This window comes from Cherax quadricarinatus, chromosome 62 (genome assembly GCF_038502225.1).
Source record: "Cherax quadricarinatus isolate ZL_2023a chromosome 62, ASM3850222v1, whole genome shotgun sequence".
NCBI classification, from domain to species: Eukaryota; Metazoa; Arthropoda; class Malacostraca; order Decapoda; family Parastacidae; genus Cherax; species Cherax quadricarinatus.
This window is the reverse complement of record NC_091353.1, coordinates 20,151,573-20,171,036: the sequence shown is the minus strand read 5'-3', so window position 1 is coordinate 20,171,036 and position 19,464 is coordinate 20,151,573. Positions and strand designations below refer to the sequence as shown.

General features: G+C 41.3%; 1 protein-coding gene across 5 annotated transcripts in view; it reads right to left on the bottom strand.

Moving 5' to 3' along the window:
* The window catches only part of LOC128691603 (sec1 family domain-containing protein 2-like), a gene marked incomplete at its 3' end in the record, with an annotated part of 115,605 nt that overhangs the window by 12,478 nt on the left and 83,663 nt on the right, over window positions 1-19,464 (bottom strand). For all 5 annotated transcript variants that reach the window (XM_070098481.1, XM_070098482.1, XM_070098480.1 and 2 more), the window contains 1 exon segment: window positions 17,953-18,079. In XM_070098481.1, the coding sequence (XP_069954582.1) occupies window positions 17,953-18,079 (127 nt within the window).

Genomic DNA, 19,464 nt, shown 5'->3' with positions numbered 1-19,464 from the left:
GATCCACCATGAGGCCTGGTCACAGACTGGGCAGCAGGGGCACTGAACCCCGGAACTCCCTCCAGGTAAACTCCCCCCTCACCTAATGTGATGATAATGACCAAGTTGCTTCTCTGCCCTTCATCAATCACGATCGGGACCTAGACTCACCTTTACCTGTCACCAGTGATGAGGATTAAGCCTCCCTCCCCATACCACCCACCACCACTATGGCTAAAATTGAGTAAATACAGTGGTACCCCAAGTTTTGAATTTTCTTCGTTCCAGAAGGCTGTTCTAGTGCCGTTACCGAACGAATTTGTTCCCATAGGGAATAACGTAAATTAGATTAGTCCGTTTCAGACCCCCAAAATTACACTTAGAAAAGCACTTACAATAATACACTTGCATAACTGGTTGAGTTGGGAGCAGTTCGAAACTTAGGGTACCACTGTAATTTTTTTTATTAATCTTTCTTAATCCTTTGACTGTCACGGTCGTATATATACGTCATGGGAGATACAGTGTTTGACGTATCTATACGCACAAATTCTAGTGGCTTCAAATCAAGCAGGAGAAAGCTGGTAGGCCCACATGTGAGAGAATGGGTCTCCATGGTCAGTGTGCACCATATAAAAAAAATCGGGGAGCCAGTGGTGCATTGTAGGAATGCCATTTCAGTCGTCCTTTTTCAGCATGTCTAGCGGTAAGAAATATGTGACTCCCCAGGAAATCTGGGACTCTTCTCTTCCCAAGTGATGCTCTAACACAGATGGAAGTGTCAGTGAAGATCAATTTCATGATTTCGAGGAGTTTGAGACCAAAAGCAATGGAGGAGGAGGAGGAGGAAGAGGAGGAGGAGGAGGAGGAAGAAGAGGAGGAGGAGGAAGAAGAAGAGGAGGAGGAGGAGGAAGAAGAGGAGGAGGAGGAGGAAGAAGAGGAGGAGGAGGAAGAAGAGGAGGAGGAGGAGTTTTTTTTTTTTTTTTTTCAACAAGTCGGCCGTCTCCCACCGAGGCAGGGTGACCCAAAAAAGAAAGAAAATCCCCAAAAAGAAAATACTTTCATCATCATTCAACACTTTCACCACACTCGCACATTATCACTGTTTTTGCAGAGGTGCTCAGAATACAACAGTCTAGAAGCATAAACATATAAAGATACACAACATATCCCTCCAAACTGCCAATATCCCAAACCCCTCCTTTAAAGTGCAGGCATTGTACTTCCCATTTCCAGGACTCAAGTCCGACTATATGAAAATAACCGGTTTCCCTGAATCCCTTCACTAAATATTACCCTGCTCACACTCCAACAGATCGTCAGGTCCCAAGTACCATTCGTCTCCATTCACTCCTATCTAACACGCTCACGCACGCTTGCTGGAAGTCCAAGCCCCTTACCCACAAAACCTCCTTTACCCCCTCTCTCCAACCCTTTCGAGGACGACCCCTACCCCGCCTTCCTTCCCCTATAGATTTATATGCTTTCCATGTCATTCTACTGTGATCCATTCTCTCTAAATGACCAAACCACCTCAACAACCCCTCTTCTGCCCTCTGACTAATACTTTTATTAACTCCACACCTTCTCCTAATTTCCACACTCCGAATTTTCTGCATAATATTTACACCACACATTGCCCTTAAACAGGACATCTCCGCTGCCTCCAACCGTCTCCTCGCTGCTGCATTTACCACCCAAGCTTCACACCCATATAAGAGTGTTGGTACTACTATACTTTCATACATTCCCTTCTTTGCCTCCATAGATAACGTTTTTTGACTCCACATATACCTCAACGCACCACTCACCTTTTTTCCCTCATCAATTCTATGATTAACCTCATCCTTCATAAATCCATCCGCCGACACGTCAACTCCCAAGTATCTGAAAACATTCACTTCTTCCATACTCCTCCTCCCCAATTTGATATCCAATTTTTCTTTATCTAAATCATTTGACACCCTCATCACCTTACTCTTTTCTATGTTCACTTTCAACTTTCTACCTTTACACACATTCCCAAACGCATCCACTAACCTTTGCAATTTTTCTTTAGAATCTCCCATAAGCACAGTATCATCAGCAAAAAGTAACTGTGTCAATTCCCATTTTGAATTTGATTCCCCATAATTTAATCCCACCCCTCTCCCAAACACCCTAGCATTTACTTCCTTTACAACCCCATCTATAAATATATTAAACAACCATGGTGACATTACACATCCCTGTCTAAGACCTACTTTTACCGGGAAGTAGTCTCCCTCTCTTCTACACACCCTAACCTGAGCCTCACTATCCTCATAAAAACTCTTTACAGCATTTAATAACTTACCACCTATTCCATATACTTGCAACATCTGCCACATTGCTCCTCTATCCACTCTATCATATGCCTTTTCTAAATCCATAAATGCAATAAAAACTTCCCTATCTTTATCTAAATACTGTTCACATATATGCTTCAATGTAAACACCTGATCTACACATCCCCTACCCACTCTAAAACCTCCTTGCTCATCCGCAATCCTACATTCTGTCTTACCTCTAATTCTTTCAATTATAACCCTACCGTACACTTTTCCTGGTATACTCAGTAAGCTTATTCCTCTATAATTTTTACAGTCTCTTTTGTCCCCTTTCCCTTTATATAAAGGGACTATACATGCTCTCTGCCAATCCCTAGGTACCTTCCCCTCTTTCATACATTTATTAAACAAAAGTACCAACCACTCCAACACTATATCCCCCCCTGCTTTTAACATTTCTGTCATGATCCCATCAGTTCCAGCTGCTTTACCCCCTTTCATTTTACATAATGCCTCACGTACCTCCCCCACACTTACATTCTGCTCTTCTTCACTCCTAAAAGATGGTATACCTCCCTGACCAGTGCATGAAATTACTGCCTCTGTTTCTTCCTTAACATTTAAAAGTTCCTCAAAATATTCTCGCCATCTACCCAATACCTCCATCTCCCCATCTACTAACTCCCCTACTCTGTTTTTAACTGACAAATCCATATTTTCCCTAGGCTTTCTTAACTTGTTTAACTCACTCCAAAATTTTTTCTTATTTTCATTAAAATTTCTTGACAGTGCCTCTCCCACTCTATCATCTGCTCTCCTTTTGCACTCTCTCACCACTCTCTTTACCTTTCTTTTACTCTCCATATACTCTGCTCTTCTTATAACACTTCTGCTTTGTAAAAACCTCTCATAAGCTACCTTTTTCTCTTTTATCACACCCTTTACTTCATCATTCCACCAATCACTCCTCTTTCCTCCTGCCCCCACCCTCCTATAACCACAAACTTCTGCCCCACATTCTAATACTGCATTTTTAAAACTATTCCAACCCTCTTCAACCCCCCCACTACTCATCTTTGCACTAGCCCACCTTTCTGCCAATAGTCGCTTATATCTCACCCGAACTTCCTCCTCCCTTAGTTTATACACTTTCACTTCCCTCTTACTTGTTGTTGCCACCTTCCTCTTTTCCCATCTACCTCTTACTCTAACTGTAGCTACAACTAAATAATGATCCGATATATCAGTTGCCCCTCTATAAACATGTACATCCTGGAGCCTACCCATCAACCTTTTATCCACCAATACATAATCTAATAAACTACTTTCATTACGTGCTACATCATACCTTGTATATTTATTTATCCTCTTTTTCATAAAATATGTATTACTTATTACCAAATTTCTTCCTACACATAGCTCAATTAAAGGCTCCCCATTTACATTTACCCCTGGCACCCCAAATTTACCTACTACTCCCTCCATAACATTTTTACCCACTTTAGCATTAAAATCCCCAACCACCATTACTCTCACACTTGATTCAAAACTCCCCACGCATTCACTCAACATTTCCCAAAATCTCTCTCTCTCCTCTACACTTCTCTCTTCTCCAGGTGCATACACGCTTATTATAACCCACTTTTCACATCCAATCTTTATTTTACTCCACATAATCCTTGAATTAATACATTTATAGTCCCTCTTTTCCTGCCATAGCTTATCCTTCAACATTATTGCTACTCCTTCTTTAGCTCTAACTCTCAGAGCCAGGAGGAGGAGGGAGGAGGGGAGGAGGAGGGAGGGAGGGAGGGAGGGAGGGAGGGAGGGAGGAGGGAGGGAGGGAGGGAGGGAGGGAGGGAGGGAGGGAGGGAGGGAGGGAGGGAGGAGGAGGAGGAGGAGGAGGAGGAGGAGGAGGAGGAGGAGGAGAAGGAGGAAGAGGAGAAGGAGGAGGAGAAGGAGGAGGAGGAGGAGACGGAGGAGGAGAAGAAGGAGGAGGAGAAGGAGAAGGAGGAGGAGGAGGAGGAGGAGGAGAAGGAGGAGGAGAAGGAGGAGGAGGAGAAAGAGGAGGAGAAAGGAGGAGAAAGAAGAGGAGAAAGAGGAGGAGAAAGAGGAGGAGAAAGAGGAGGAGAAAGAGGAGGAGAAAGAGGAGGAGAAAGAGGAGGAGAAAGAGGAGGAGAAAGAGGAGGAGAAAGAGGAGGAGAAAGAGGAGGAGAAAGAGGAGGAGAAAGAGAAGAAGAAAGAGAAGAAGAAAGAGAAGAAGAAAGAGAAGAAGAAAGAGAAGAAGAAGAAAGAGAAGAAGAAGAAGGAGAAGGAGAAGAAGGAGAAGGAGAAGAAGGAGAAGGAGAAGAAGGAGAAGGAGAAGAAGGAGAAGGAGAAGAAGGAGGAGAAGAAGGAGAAGGAGAAGAAGAAGAAGGAGAAGAAGAAGAAGGAGAAGAAGAAGAAGGAGAAGAAGAAGAAGGAGAAGAAGAAGAAGGAGAAGAAGAAGAAGGAGAAGAAGAAGAAGGAGAAGAAGAAGAAGGAGAAGAAGGAGAAGAAGAAGAAGAAGAAGGAGAAGAAGAAGAAGGAGAAGAAGGAGAAGAAGAAGGAGAAGAAGGAGGAGAAGAAGAAGGAGGAGAAGAAGAAGGAGGAGAAGGAGAAGGAGAAGGAGAAGGAGAAGGAGAAGGAGAAGAAGAAGGAGAAGGAGAAGGAGAAGGAGAAGGAGAAGGAGAAGGAGGAGGAGAAGAAGAAAGAGAAGAAGAAGACGAACAAACATTTGTCTGTCTGCCTAGCTCCCTGTCTATCCGTCTAGCTCTGTCTCAGAGAGAGCCACAAAACTGTGTCATCATCACGTTTACTCACATCTTCAAGCAGAGTATAGCACTTTGTCTGGATTTTTTGGGTTATCCTAGGTAATTTACACTATGTATACTTGTATTTGTGTGTACCTGTGAGACAGAGATAGACAGAGAGAATGAGGGAGAATGAGGGAGAAAGATAATTAGATAGAATGGAGGGGAAGCAGCATCCGACCCCATTGTTTTGACAGGCCGTAGGGGGAGTGAGTAATGAGACAATATGTCATTTTGACAGCTGCCGACTCCTGACTCAAAACAATTATAAGCCACACACTGGCACACAAGACAAGCTTGTTGAATGGCGATAACAGCAGTTTTATGAAAGTATCTAGTGACTATATATGTGTATATATATTATAGAAACAAGAAGCGAAGGCAGGAATGAAGGAAGGACTAGATGAAAGGAAGGAAAAAAGTAAGGAAGGACAGATGAAGGAATGTAGGAAGAGAGGTGGAATGCCCTCCAGGTAGCCTCCAGGTAGGAAAGGAATGAAGGAAATTAGGAAGGAAGGAATGATGACACACGACCATTTACCTAGGATAACTACATAGGTAGTAGGTTGGTAGACAGCAATCACCCAGGGAAGTACTACCGTCCTGCCAGATGACTGTGAAACAAAAACCTGTAACTGTTTTGCATGATGGTAGGATTGCTGGTTTCTTTTTCTGTCTCATAAACACGCTAGATAACAGGGATATCTTGCAACTCCTACTTACACTTTGGTCACACTTCACAGACACGCACATGCATATATATATATATACATACATCTAGGTTTTTCTCCTTTTTCTAAATAGCTCTTGTTCTTTTTTATTTCTTCTATTGTCCATGGGGAAGTGGAAAAGAATCTTTCCTCCGTAAGCCATGCGTGTCGTATGAGGCGACTAAAATGCCGGGAGCAATGGGCTAGTAACCCCTTCTCCTGTATACATTTACTAAAAAAGAGAAGAAGAAAAACTTTATAAAACTGGGATGCTTAAATGTGCGTGGATGTAGTGCGGATGACAAGAAACAGATGATTGCTGATGTTATGAATGAAAAGAAGTTGGATGTCCTGGCTCTAAGCGAAACAAAGCTGAAGGGGGTAGGAGAGTTTCAGTGGGGGGAAATAAATGGGATTAAATCTGGAGTATCTGAGAGAGTTAGAGCAAAGGAAGGGGTAGCAGTAATGTTAAATGATCAGTTATGGAAGGAGAAAAGAGAATATGAATGTGTAAATTCAAGAATTATGTGGATTAAAGTAAAGGTTGGATGCGAGAAGTGGGTCATAATAAGCGTGTATGCACCTGGAGAAGAGAGGAATGCAGAGGAGAGAGAGAGATTTTGGGAGATGTTAAGTGAATGTATAGGAACCTTTGAACCAAGTGAGAGAGTAATTGTGGTAGGGGACCTGAATGCTAAAGTAGGAGAAACTTTTAGAGAGGGTGTGGTAGGTAAGTTTGGGGTGCCAGGTGTAAATGATAATGGGAGCCCTTTGATTGAACTTTGTATAGAAAGGGGTTTAGTTATAGGTAATACATATTTTAAGAAAAAGAGGATAAATAAGTATACAAGATATGATCTAGGGCGAAATGACAGTAGTTTGTTGGATTATGTATTGGTAGATAAAAGACTGTTGAGTAGACTTCAGGATGTACATGTTTATAGAGGGGCCACAGATATATCAGATCACTTTCTAGTTGTAGCTACACTGAGAGTAAAAGGTAGATGGGATACAAGGAGAATAGAAGCATCAGGGAAGAGAGAGGTGAAGGTTTATAAACTAAAAGAGGAGGCAGTTAGGGTAAGATATAAACAGCTATTGGAGGATAGATGGGCTAATGAGAGCATAGGCAATGGGGTCGAAGAGGTATGGGGTAGGATTAAAAATGTAGTGTTAGAGTGTTCAGCAGAAGTTTGTGGTTACAGGAAAGTGGGTGCAGGAGGGAAGAGGAGCGATTCGTGGAATGATGATGTAAAGAGAGTAATAAGGGAGAAAAAGTTAGCATATGAGAAGTTTTTACAAAGTAGAAGTGATGCAAGGAGGGAAGAGTATATGGAGAAAAAGAGAGAGGTTAAGAGAGTGGTGAAGCAATGTAAAAAGAGAGCAAATGAGAGAGTGGGTGAGATGTTATCAACAAATTTTGTTGAAAATAAGAAAAAGTTTTGGAGTGAGATTAACAAGTTAAGAAAGCCTAGAGAACAAATGGATTTGTCAGTTAAAAATAGGAGAGGAGAGTTATTAAATGGAGAGTTAGAGGTATTGGGAAGATGGAGGGAATATTTTGAGGAATTGTTAAATGTTGATGAAGATAGGGAAGCTGTGATTTCGTGTATAGGGCAAGAAGGAATAACATCTTGTAGGAGTGAGGAAGAGCCAGTTGTGAGTGTGGGGGAAGTTCGTGAGGCAGTAGGTAAAATGAAAGGGGGTAAGGCAGCCGGGATTGATGGGATAAAGATAGAAATGTTAAAAGCAGGTGGGGATATAGTTTTGGAGTGGTTGGTGCAATTATTTAATAAATGTATGGAAGAGGGTAAGGTACCTAGGGATTGGCAGAGAGCATGCATAGTTCCTTTGTATAAAGGCAAAGGGGATAAAAGAGAGTGCAAAAATTATAGGGGGATAAGTCTGTTGAGTGTACCTGGTAAAGTGTATGGTAGAGTTATAATTGAAAGAATTAAGAGTAAGACGGAGAATAGGATAGCAGATGAACAAGGAGGCTTTAGGAAAGGTAGGGGGTGTGTGGACCAGGTGTTTACAGTGAAACATATAAGTGAACAGTATTTAGATAAGGCTAAAGAGGTCTTTGTGGCATTTATGGATTTGGAAAAGGCGTATGACAGGGTGGATAGGGGGGCAATGTGGCAGATGTTGCAAGTGTATGGTGTAGGAGGTAGGTTACTGAAAGCAGTGAAGAGTTTTTACGAGGATAGTGAGGCTCAAGTTAGAGTATGTAGGAAAGAGGGAAATTTTTTCCCAGTAAAAGTAGGCCTTAGACAAGGATGTGTGATGTCACCGTGGTTGTTTAATATATTTATAGATGGGGTTGTAAGAGAAGTAAATGCGAGGGTCTTGGCAAGAGGCATGGAGTTAAAAGATAAAGAATCACACACAAAGTGGGAGTTGTCACAGCTGCTCTTTGCTGATGACACTGTGCTCTTGGGAGATTCTGAAGAGAAGTTGCAGAGATTGGTGGATGAATTTGGTAGGGTGTGCAAAAGAAGAAAATTAAAGGTGAATACAGGAAAGAGTAAGGTTATGATGATAACAAAAAGATTAGGTGATGAAAGATTGAATATCAGATTGGAGGGAGAGAGTATGGAGGAGGTGAACGTATTCAGATATTTGGGAGTGGACGTGTCAGCGGATGGGTCTATGAAAGATCAGGTGAATCATAGAATTGATGAGGGAAAAAGAGTGAGTGGTGCACTTAGGAGTCTGTGGAGACAAAGAACTTTGTCCTTGGAGGCAAAGAGGGGAATGTATGCGAGTATAGTTTTACCAACGCTCTTATATGGGTGTGAAGCGTGGGTGATGAATGTTGCAGCGAGGAGAAGGCTGGAGGCAGTGGAGATGTCATGTCTGAGGGCAATGTGTGGTGTGAATATAATGCAGAGAATTCGTAGTTTGGAAGTTAGGAGGAGGTGCAGGATTACCAAAACTGTTGTCCAGAGGGCTGAGGAAGGGTTGTTGAGGTGGTTCGGACATGTAGAGAGAATGCAGCGAAACAGAATGACTTCAAGAGTGTATCAGTCTGTAGTGGAAGGAAGGCGGGGTAGGGGTCGGCCTAGGAAAGGTTGGAGGGAGGGGGTAAAGGAGGTTTTGTGTGCGAGGGGCTTGGACTTCCAGCAGGCATGCGTGAGCGTGTTTGATAGGAGTGAATGGAGACAAATGGTTTTTAATACTTGACGTGCTGTTGGAGTGTGAGCAAAGTAACATTTATGAAGGGATTCAGGGAAACCGGCAGGCCGGACTTGAGTCCTGGAGATGGGAAGTACAGTGCCTGCACTCTGAAGGAGGGGTGTTAATGTTGCAGTTTAAAAACTGTAGTGTAAAGCACCCTTCTGGCAAGACAGTGATGGAGTGAATGATGGTGAAAGTTTTTCTTTTTCGGGCCACCCTGCCTTGGTGGGAATCGGCCAGTGTGATAATAAAATAAAAAATAACTACATAACACAACTGCCTGCTAATACTTTGAAGAAAACTGCTCAGACAAGGTATTTTGTCTTTGCACATAAAAAAAAACTTCCGCAAAAATGCACACACACTGGTTTTATGTGTGAGGAGTGTAAAACACCATTGTGTATGACACCATGTTTTATGTGTGAGGAGTGTAAAAGACCATTGTGTATGATACCATGTTTCAAAGAGTTCCACAAGCTGCAGAACTTCTAGGAATATGTTCGGTGACTGTACATTGGTATATATATTATAGAACAATAGTAATAAAAAATTTTTTGCATTGTTTGTTTTTGTAAACAAGTTTTGTAAACAATATATTGATAATTATGTTTGTGTGCTTATTGTGTTGTATACAACGAGTGTATATATGTACTCAAGAAATCGTAATGACACGATTGCAAACAAACCATACCCCCGGCCGGGATTGAACCCGCGGTCATAGAGTCTCAAAACTCCAGCCCGTCGCGTTAGCCACTAGACCAGCTAGCCACAATAAGATTCATCCAACTAGGTATATTTCTACACCATAGGAAGGTTAGCACAGGCACCTCTGTGACCACAAATGCAAGTTTTTACAGACGAATCTCCAGCTAGCGTGGCCGTGACGAACTCTAGCTTGAGCTAGAGTTCGTCACGGCCACGCTAGCTGGAGATTAGTGAAAAAAAACAACAAACCTTCAAATACAAGTAAACCAAAGTTTACCAGTGAGCGGTGAGCGGCAGTTGCCGCTGTTGCCATACGTGGCTCATTTTCTGCAAACTTCATGCCTCTATATCTCGGTAAGTACTGATGGGAAAATTTTTTTGGGGGGACTAAAACAATCAGAAAAATAATCTTAACATTTTCATAAGAAAAAATAATTTTTTTTTTTTCGAATATTTTGTGACACCAGGAGACACTTCAGGATTGGGCCTTTCGACAGTCAAAGGGTTAAATGTATGTACAGTATAGCTCACATTTATTTCAATGTTTAATACTTAGAAGTGTGATGATGCTTTTGTGACCAGAAACATTCCACAGGAACTTAACTCTTGTTTATATCAATTAGACTATGGTAAAATTGGTTTTGTTACATGCTGTTCTGCTTAAAGTTGCAGTTTCCAGGAACCTATCGACAATGTTAAGTGAGGACTTACTGTACTTTTAATGTTTATTCTCTTATTAAAACAGGATTTGATAAAGGGAAATACAGTGGTCCCTCAACAATCGTCCGGCCTGAAAGTCGTCCATTTCGGAAATAGTCGCATTATTTCGTCTAAACATTGGCTTGCAAATGGTCCGTTAACTTGCTAATTGTCTTTCGTCCTGGACGCGTACTCACGGCTCTGAGCCATGGCTCTGAGCCACGTCATCCTCCCTTCCCAGCCTGTGTGCCATTGTTTACCAGTGAGCGACGGTCCCCTCACGTGTTCATACGAAATATTTCATATTCCATTCATTTTAGTGCTTGCAAGTGCTAAATAAGCTACCATGGCTCCAAAGAAAGCTCCTAGTGCCAAGCCTTTGGTAAAGAAGGTGAGAAATATGATTGAATTTAAGAAAAACATCATTGAACAATATGATAGTGGCGTACGTGTGGGCGAACTGGCCAGGATGTATAACAAATCCCATACAACCATATCTTCTATCATAGCCAAGAAAAAGGAAATCAAGAAAGCTGTTGTTGCAAAGGGGGTAAATATGCTGACAAAAATGAGATCACCAGTACTCGAAGATGTTGAGAAGTTATTATTGGTGTGGATAAACAAGAAACAATTAGCAGGAGATAGTCTTATGGCGTCGATTATTTGTGAAAAGGCTAGGCAGTTGCACAACGATCTGGTAAAGAAATTGCCTGCAACTAGTGGTGATGCGAGTGAATTTAAGGCCAGCAAAGGCTGGTTTGAGAGATTTAAGAAGCGTACTGGCATACACAGTGTGGTAAGGCATGGTGAGGCTGCCAGTTCGGACCAAAAAGCAGCTGAAAAATATGTGCAGGAATTCAAGGAGTACATAGAGGCTGAAGGACTGAAACCTGAACAAGTGTTCAATTGTGACAAAACAGGCCTCTTTTGGAAGAAAATGCCAAAGAGGACCTACATTACTCAGGAAGAAAAGGCACTGCCAGGACACAAGCCTATGAAAGACAGGCTGATGCTCATGTTCTGTGCTAATGCTAGTGGGGATTTCCTCCTCCAGTCTTCCATACACTAGGAAGAATCACCAATAAAGGTAAGTGTTATGCTGTTAATGTTTCATTTATCATGTCCCATTGTATTGTTTATGCACTACATCTATATTTCATGTAAAAAATTTTTTTGTTTTAATACTTCTGCGTGTCAGGAACGAATTAATTGTATTTACATTATTTCTTATGGGGAAAATTGATTAAAAAATTCTCTATTTCGATAATAGTCCCACTTGCAGGAATGGATTAAGGACGATAATTGAGGGACTACTGTATTCCTAAATTTTGAGTAGACCGCATTTTTTTTTTTTTAACACACTGGCCATCTCCTACTGAGGCAGGGTGACCTGAAAAAGAAGAAACATGTTTTTCTTCCTTTTACACTCAGTAATTTATACAGGAGAAGGAGATTATTAGACCCTTGCTCCTGGCATTTTAGTCCCCTCTTAGGACATGCATGGCTTATGGAGGAAGGATTCCTCTCCACTTTCCCATGGAGGACCTTATTTTTTAAAGCATCCAATTTTGACAAAAAAGAAATACAATATAAGAGACAGAAGAGATGCTAAAAAAATTGAAAACTGCAAATTTATTACTGTAGTAATATTCAAGAAAGGCACAGACAAGAAGCCCTAGACATCTATACAAACTGGAACCCCTGACATGCTACACTGCACATGTATATCCTGAAATATTGCACAAAATTCTTTGAACTACAGGTCTTCCTCAACATTCGCGAGGGTTAGGGGATCAAGAGCCTCGTAAATGTTGAAAAACCGTGAATGTTTGGTGCCCCAATATATTGTAGGGAAATATAATACAATGCTGGTTCCTTAACTTGTCCAACCATGAACAATCATAAAGTACGTGAAAATGTCATAAATTGTACTAAATACATACGTTATGCCTTAATAACATGTATGTTATTTATTAAATACCAGTCTCAACCACTGCGAGTCCCTACTACCCTCCCTCCGACCCCCCACAACTGGCAGCCAGCCCTCCCACCACTGTGTGGTGAGTGTTTTGTTTGTTCATTATTTGCTATTAAACTACAGTATAAATAATGTAAACCGATCCATGACTGCATACTAGAATGGCTATTCAGACAGGTATTGGACGGTGACATCATGTGTTTACTCTTGAACACAGCAAAGAATCAAACATTTCTGCTACTGCTAATAATAATAATAATATAATAATAATAATATAATAATATTATAATAATATAATAATATTTATTTTTTTTTTATTATCACACCGGCCGATTCCCACCAAGGCAGGGTGGCCCGAAAAAGAAAAACTTTCACCATCATTCACTCCATCACTGTCTTGCCAGAAGGGTGCTTTACACTACAGTTTTTAAACTGCAACATTAACACCCCTCCTTCAGAGTGCAGGCACTGTACTTCCCATCTCCAGGACTCAAGTCCGGCCTGCCGGTTTCCCTGAATCCCTTCATAAATGTTACTTTGCTCACACTCCAACAGCACGTCAAGTATTAAAAACCATTTGTCTCCATTCACTCCTATCAAACACGCTCACGCATGCCTGCTGGAAGTCCAAGCCCCTCGCACACAAAACCTCCTTTACCCCCTCCCTCCAACCCTTCCTAGGCCGACCCCTACCCCGCCTTCCTTCCACTACAGACTGATACACTCTTGAAGTCATTCTGTTTCGCTCCATTCTCTCTACATGTCCGAACCACCTCAACAACCCTTCCTCAGCCCTCTGGACAACAGTTTTGGTAATCCCGCACCTCCTCCTAACTTCCAAACTACGAATTCTCTGCATTATATTCACACCACACATTGCCCTCAGACATGACATCTCCACTGCCTCCAGCCTTCTCCTCGCTGCAACATTCATCACCCACGCTTCACACCCATATAAGAGCGTTGGTAAAACTATACTCTCATACATTCCCCTCTTTGCCTCCAAGGACAAAGTTCTTTGTCTCCACAGACTCCTAAGTGCACCACTCACTCTTTTTCCCTCATCAATTCTATGATTCACCTCATCTTTCATAGACCCATCTGCTGACACGTCCACTCCCAAATATCTGAATACGTTCACCTCCTCCATACTCTCTCCCTCCAATCTGATATTCAATCTTTCATCACCTAATCTTTTTGTTATCCTCATAACCTTACTCTTTCCTGTATTCACCTTTAATTTTCTTCTTTTGCACACCCTACCAAATTCATCCACCAATCTCTGCAACTTCTCTTCAGAATCTCCCAAGAGCACAGTGTCATCAGCAAAGAGCAGCTGTGACAACTCCCACTTTGTGTGTGATTCTTTATCTTTTAACTCCACGCCTCTTGCCAAGACCCTCGCATTTACTTCTCTTACAACCCCATCTATAAATATATTAAACAACCACGGTGACATCACACATCCTTGTCTAAGGCCTACTTTTACTGGGAAAAAATTTCCCTCTTTCCTACATACTCTAACTTGAGCCTCACTATCCTCGTAAAAACTCTTCACTGCTTTCAGTAACCTACCTCCTACACCATACACTTGCAACATCTGCCACATTGCCCCCCTATCCACCCTGTCATACGCCTTTTCCAAATCCATAAATGCCACAAAGACCTCTTTAGCCTTATCTAAATACTGTTCACTTATATGTTTCACTGTAAACACCTGGTCCACACACCCCCTACCTTTCCTAAAGCCTCCTTGTTCATCTGCTATCCTATTCTCCGTCTTACTCTTAATTCTTTCAATTATAACTCTACCATACACTTTACCAGGTACACTCAACAGACTTATCCCCCTATAATTTTTGCACTCTCTTTTATCCCCTTTGCCTTTATACAAAGGAACTATGCATGCTCTCTGCCAATCCCTAGGTACCTTACCTTCTTCCATACATTTATTAAATAATTGCACCAACCACTCCAAAACTATATCCCCACCTGCTTTTAACATTTCTATCTTTATCCCATCAATCCCGGCTGCCTTACCCCCTTTCATTTTACCTACTGCCTCACGAACTTCCCCCACACTCACAACTGGCTCTTCCTCACTCCTACAAGATGTTATTCCTCCTTGCCCTATACACGAAATCACAGCTTCCTTATCTTCATCAACATTTAACAATTCCTCAAAATATTCCTTCCATCTTCCCAATACCTCTAACTCTCCATTTAATAACTCTCCTCTCCTATTTTTAACTGACAAATCCATTTGTTCTCTAGGCTTTCTTAACTTGTTAATCTCACTCCAAAACTTTTTCTTATTTTCAACAAAATTTGTTGATAACATCTCACCCACTCTCTCATTTGCTCTCTTTTTACATTGCTTCACCACTCTCTTAACTTCTCTCTTTTTCTCCATATACTCTTCCCTCCTTGCATCACTTCTACTTTGTAAAAACTTCTCATATGCTAATATGCTCATAATATAATAATAATAATATAATAATAATAATAATAATATAATAATAATAATAATATAATAATAATAATAATAATCCTCCATGGGGAAGTGGAACAGAATTCTTCCTCCGTAAGCCATGCGTGTTGTAAGAGGCGACTAAAATGCCGGGAGCAAGGAGCTAGTAACCCCTTCTCCTGTATATATTACTAAATGTAAAAGGAGAAACTTTCGTTTTTCCTTTTGGGCCACCCCGCCTCGGTGGGATACGGCCAGTGTGTTGAAAGAAAGAAAGAATAATAATAATAATAATAATAATAATAATAATAATAATAATAATATAATACAGTGGACCCCCGCATAACGATGGCATCGCATAGCGATTTTTCCGCATAACGATTACTTTTATCGCAAAATTTTTGCCCCGCATACCGATTAAAAACCCGCATACCGATTTTCGTCCGAGACGCGTCCAATGTGCCCTCACATGTGCCGGCCGTCCCATTGTTTACCAGCCAGCCTCCGCGGTAACATCCAAGCATACACTCGGAATATTTCGTATTATTACAGTGTTTTCGGTGGTGTTTCTGGAAAATAAGTGACCATGGGCCCCAAGAAAGCTTCTAGTGCCAACCCTGTGGTAAAAAGGGTGAGAATTAGTATGGAAATTAAGAAAGATTTTGAAGGGTTTGGGGCTAACCCTGAGAAGCCTATGCCAGTTGTGGAATCCATTGTGCCTACTTCAAAGATTAAGGAAATGTGTGCAGAGTGGTTTGAACTGCAAACCTTTATAGATGAAAATCACCCTGACACAGCTGTTGCAAGCCGTGCTTGTGACTATTTCAATGACAATGTTATGGCCCATTTTAGGAAAGTCTTGAAGAAACGGGAGGTACAGAGCTCTATGGACAGATTTGTTGTGCGACAGAGGTCCAGTGACTCTGAAGCTGGTCCTAGTGGCATTAAAAGAAGAAGGGAAGTAACCCCAGAAAAGGACTTGCTACCTCAAGTCCTAATGGAAGGGGATTCCCCTTCTAAACAGTAAGAAGATAATGCTCTCCCCTCCTCCCATCCCATCAATCATCACCAGATCTTCAATAAAAGTAAGTGTCATGTAATTGTGCATGCCTTTTTCAGTTTGTGTGTATTAAAATTAACATTTCATGTGGTAAAAAAAATTTTTTTTCATACTTTTGGGCGTCTTGCACGGATTAATTTTATTTCCATTATTTCTTATGGGGAAAATTAATTCGCATAACGATTATTTCGCATAACGATGAGCCCTCTTGCACGGATTAAAATCGTTAACCGGGGGTCCACTGTAATAATAATAATAATATAATAATAATAAATACGATAGAATTGAAGAAGGAAATTGTACAAAAATATGAGGGCTGAAGCAGTGGTGGAGGAAGTGGTTGACGCAGCCTCAGTGTGGCTTTGTTTATGCTGGAGTGAGTATTAGTCTCCGTGCTCTTCCAAACATTTCACAATAATTCATTGTATTTGGTGCTTGTAGATTGAGTGTGACTGGAGTGGTTGAGGCAGTGGTAGAGGCAGTGATAGAGGCAGTTATAGAGGCAGTGATAGAGGCACTGCCTCTATCACTGCCTCTATCACAGCCTCTACCACTGCCTCTATCACTGCCTCTACCACTGCCTCTACCACTGCCTCTACCACTGCCTCTACCACTGCCTCTATCACTGCCTCTACCACTGCCTCTATCACTGCCTCTACCACTGCCTCTATAACTGCCTCTACCACTGCCTCTACCACTGCCTCTACCACTGCCTCTACCACTGCCTCTATAACTGCCTCTATAACTGCCTCTACCACTGCCTCTACCACTGCCTCTACCACTGCCTCTACCACTGCCTCTACCACTGCCTCTACCACTGCCTCTACCACTGCCTCTACCACTGCCTCTATCACTGCCTCTACCACTGCCTCTACCACTGCCTCTATAACTGCCTCTACCACTGCCTCTACCACTGCCTCTACCACTGCCTCTACCACTGCCTCTACCACTTCCTCTACCACTGCCTCTATAACTGCCTCTACCACTGCCTCTACCACTGCCTCTACCACTGCCTCTATCACTTCCTCTACCACTGCCTCTATCACTGCCTCTATCACTGCCTCTACCACTGCCTCTATCACTGCCTCTACCACTGCCTCAACCACTGCCTCTACCACTGCCTCTACCACTGCCTCTACCACTGCCTCTACCACTGCCTCTACCACTGCCTCTATCACTGCCTCTATCACTGCCTCTATCACTGCCTCTACCACTGCCTCTACCACTGCCTCTATCACTGCCTCTATCACTTCCTCTACCACTGCCTCTATCACTGCCTCTATCACTGCCTCTACCACTGCCTCTATCACTGCCTCTATCACTGCCTCTACCACTGCCTCTATCACTGCCTCTACCACTGCCTCAACCACTCCAGTCACACTCAATCTACAAGCACCAAATACAATGAATTATTGTGAAATGTTTGGAAGAGCACGGAGACTAATACTCACTCCAGCATAAACAAAGCCACACTGAGGCTGCGTCAACCACTTCCTCCACCACTGCTTCAACCCTCATATTTTTGTACAATTTCCTTCTTCAATTCTATCGTATTTATTATTATTATTATTATTATTATTATTATTATTATTATTTTTATTATATTATTTTTATATTATTATTATTTTTATTATATTATTTTTATTATATTATTATTATTATTATTATTATTATTATTAGCAGTAGCACAAATGTTTGATTCTTTGCTGTGTTCAAGAGTAAACACATGATGTCACCTTCCAATACCTGTCCGAATAGCCATTCTAATATGCAGTCATGAATGGGTTTACATTATTTATACTGTAGTTTAATAGCAAATAATGAACAAACAAAACACTCACCACACAGTGGTGGGAGGGCTGGCTGCCAGTTGCAGGGATTGGAGGGAGGGTAGTAAGGACTCGTGGCAGTAAACTTAAATATGATTTGGAGGCTGGGAATTTGGCGGTTGGGAATTCGCGAATGTGTGAAGCCCGCGAAAGTTGAAAACGCGAATGTTGAGGGAGACCTGTATTTCCTGAGGACACTTACATATTTATTTATAAGAGAGAGAGCTTCTTTTCCTGATGACATTACTAAGGAGTTGAGCACAGCTGATGCTCGAATTTCTTTTCCTTGTGGGGCAAGGCATCCTGGAACCAGCGTCCACTCACTCGACCTGCGGAAAAAAGTCTGTATTTAACTGTGTTCAACATACATCAAGAGAGTATAATAAAAAAGTAAACAAATGTTCACTATAACCCATTCTCCTGTATATATTACTAAATTTAAAAGGAGAAACTTCCGTTTTGTCTTTTGGGCCACCCCGCCTCAGTGGGATATGGTTGGTGCATTGAAAGAAAGAAAGAATGTTCACTATCAGAAACACAAAAAAAATTACCAACAGCACCAACAGAGAAACTGTAGCACTACCTCTCCTATTCTCAACCCCATAATAAAGGCAAAGGGGTGTCCAACTTATAGAAAATTACAAATGTAGTACAGTAATAAAAATCAGACAGACAGCTGGCATGTTGAGGGAAAAAACTCATTTGAATGAACACTATCCAGACAGGAAATATTTGCTGAGCAGAAGATAAATCAAAGTCACTTTCAGCCAGAAAAACCTTTATTTTATGTTTTGCATATATTGGGGCTTTATCACATACAGTTGTCCCTACAAATTATCAAGCTTCTGCATTCATGAATTGTGATTATCCAACTTTCTACTGATGGACAACCAGTGAACAGATTAAATTTTCAATTTTTTTTCTGGTTCAAATAGCTTCCCACACTGAAACCTCCTTTCAATTTGATTATTATTTCTAATGAATGTCAGTTTTAACAATATTAGAGATATATACAGCTTAAGAGGCATGGTCTCTTGAAACAAAATGAACCCAAATCTCAATCAATCCTCTTTTAACACTGGATGTCTCTGAACAGGGTAGGGTGACCCAAAAAAAGAAACACATCTGCCATCATTCATCCAAGTGCTGCCTTGCCTGAAGACCCACTTGACATGCAACATTCTCAATCCTTTGCTTTGAAAATTTAATTTTGTATCACTTATGGTTTCTAGTTTTGTGAGAGCTCTAGGAACATAGAGCTCTATGAGCATACAGGGATGACTGATAGAGCTCCACTTGTTGACTCATGCCATTCTCTACTATCTAAAATGAAATCTAGATTTTTGTTGTTGTAACATTTAAAAAATAATCCAAATTTCTTAAGATCATTCTTAATTCATTATTTTGGAAAGCATTCCCATTTCTGAAAAATTCTCAATTGGAATTTTTCCACACTGCCCTCCATATCCATAGAGAGTATTATTATCTTCATTTTAATCTAAACAAAACATTTATGTTTCATTATTTGAATGCTTTCTTGAGAGAACTATAAATCATAATTAGGTAATAATTACTTACTGATAAGCGTCATAGAGCCAGCAAATAATTTAGTCTTTCACTGTATAACTACGTATTTAATACGTACTGGATAATGTGGATGTTGTTGTTATAGATTCGCTGGTATAATTGCCCGGCCCAAGCCACCTCTTGGAAA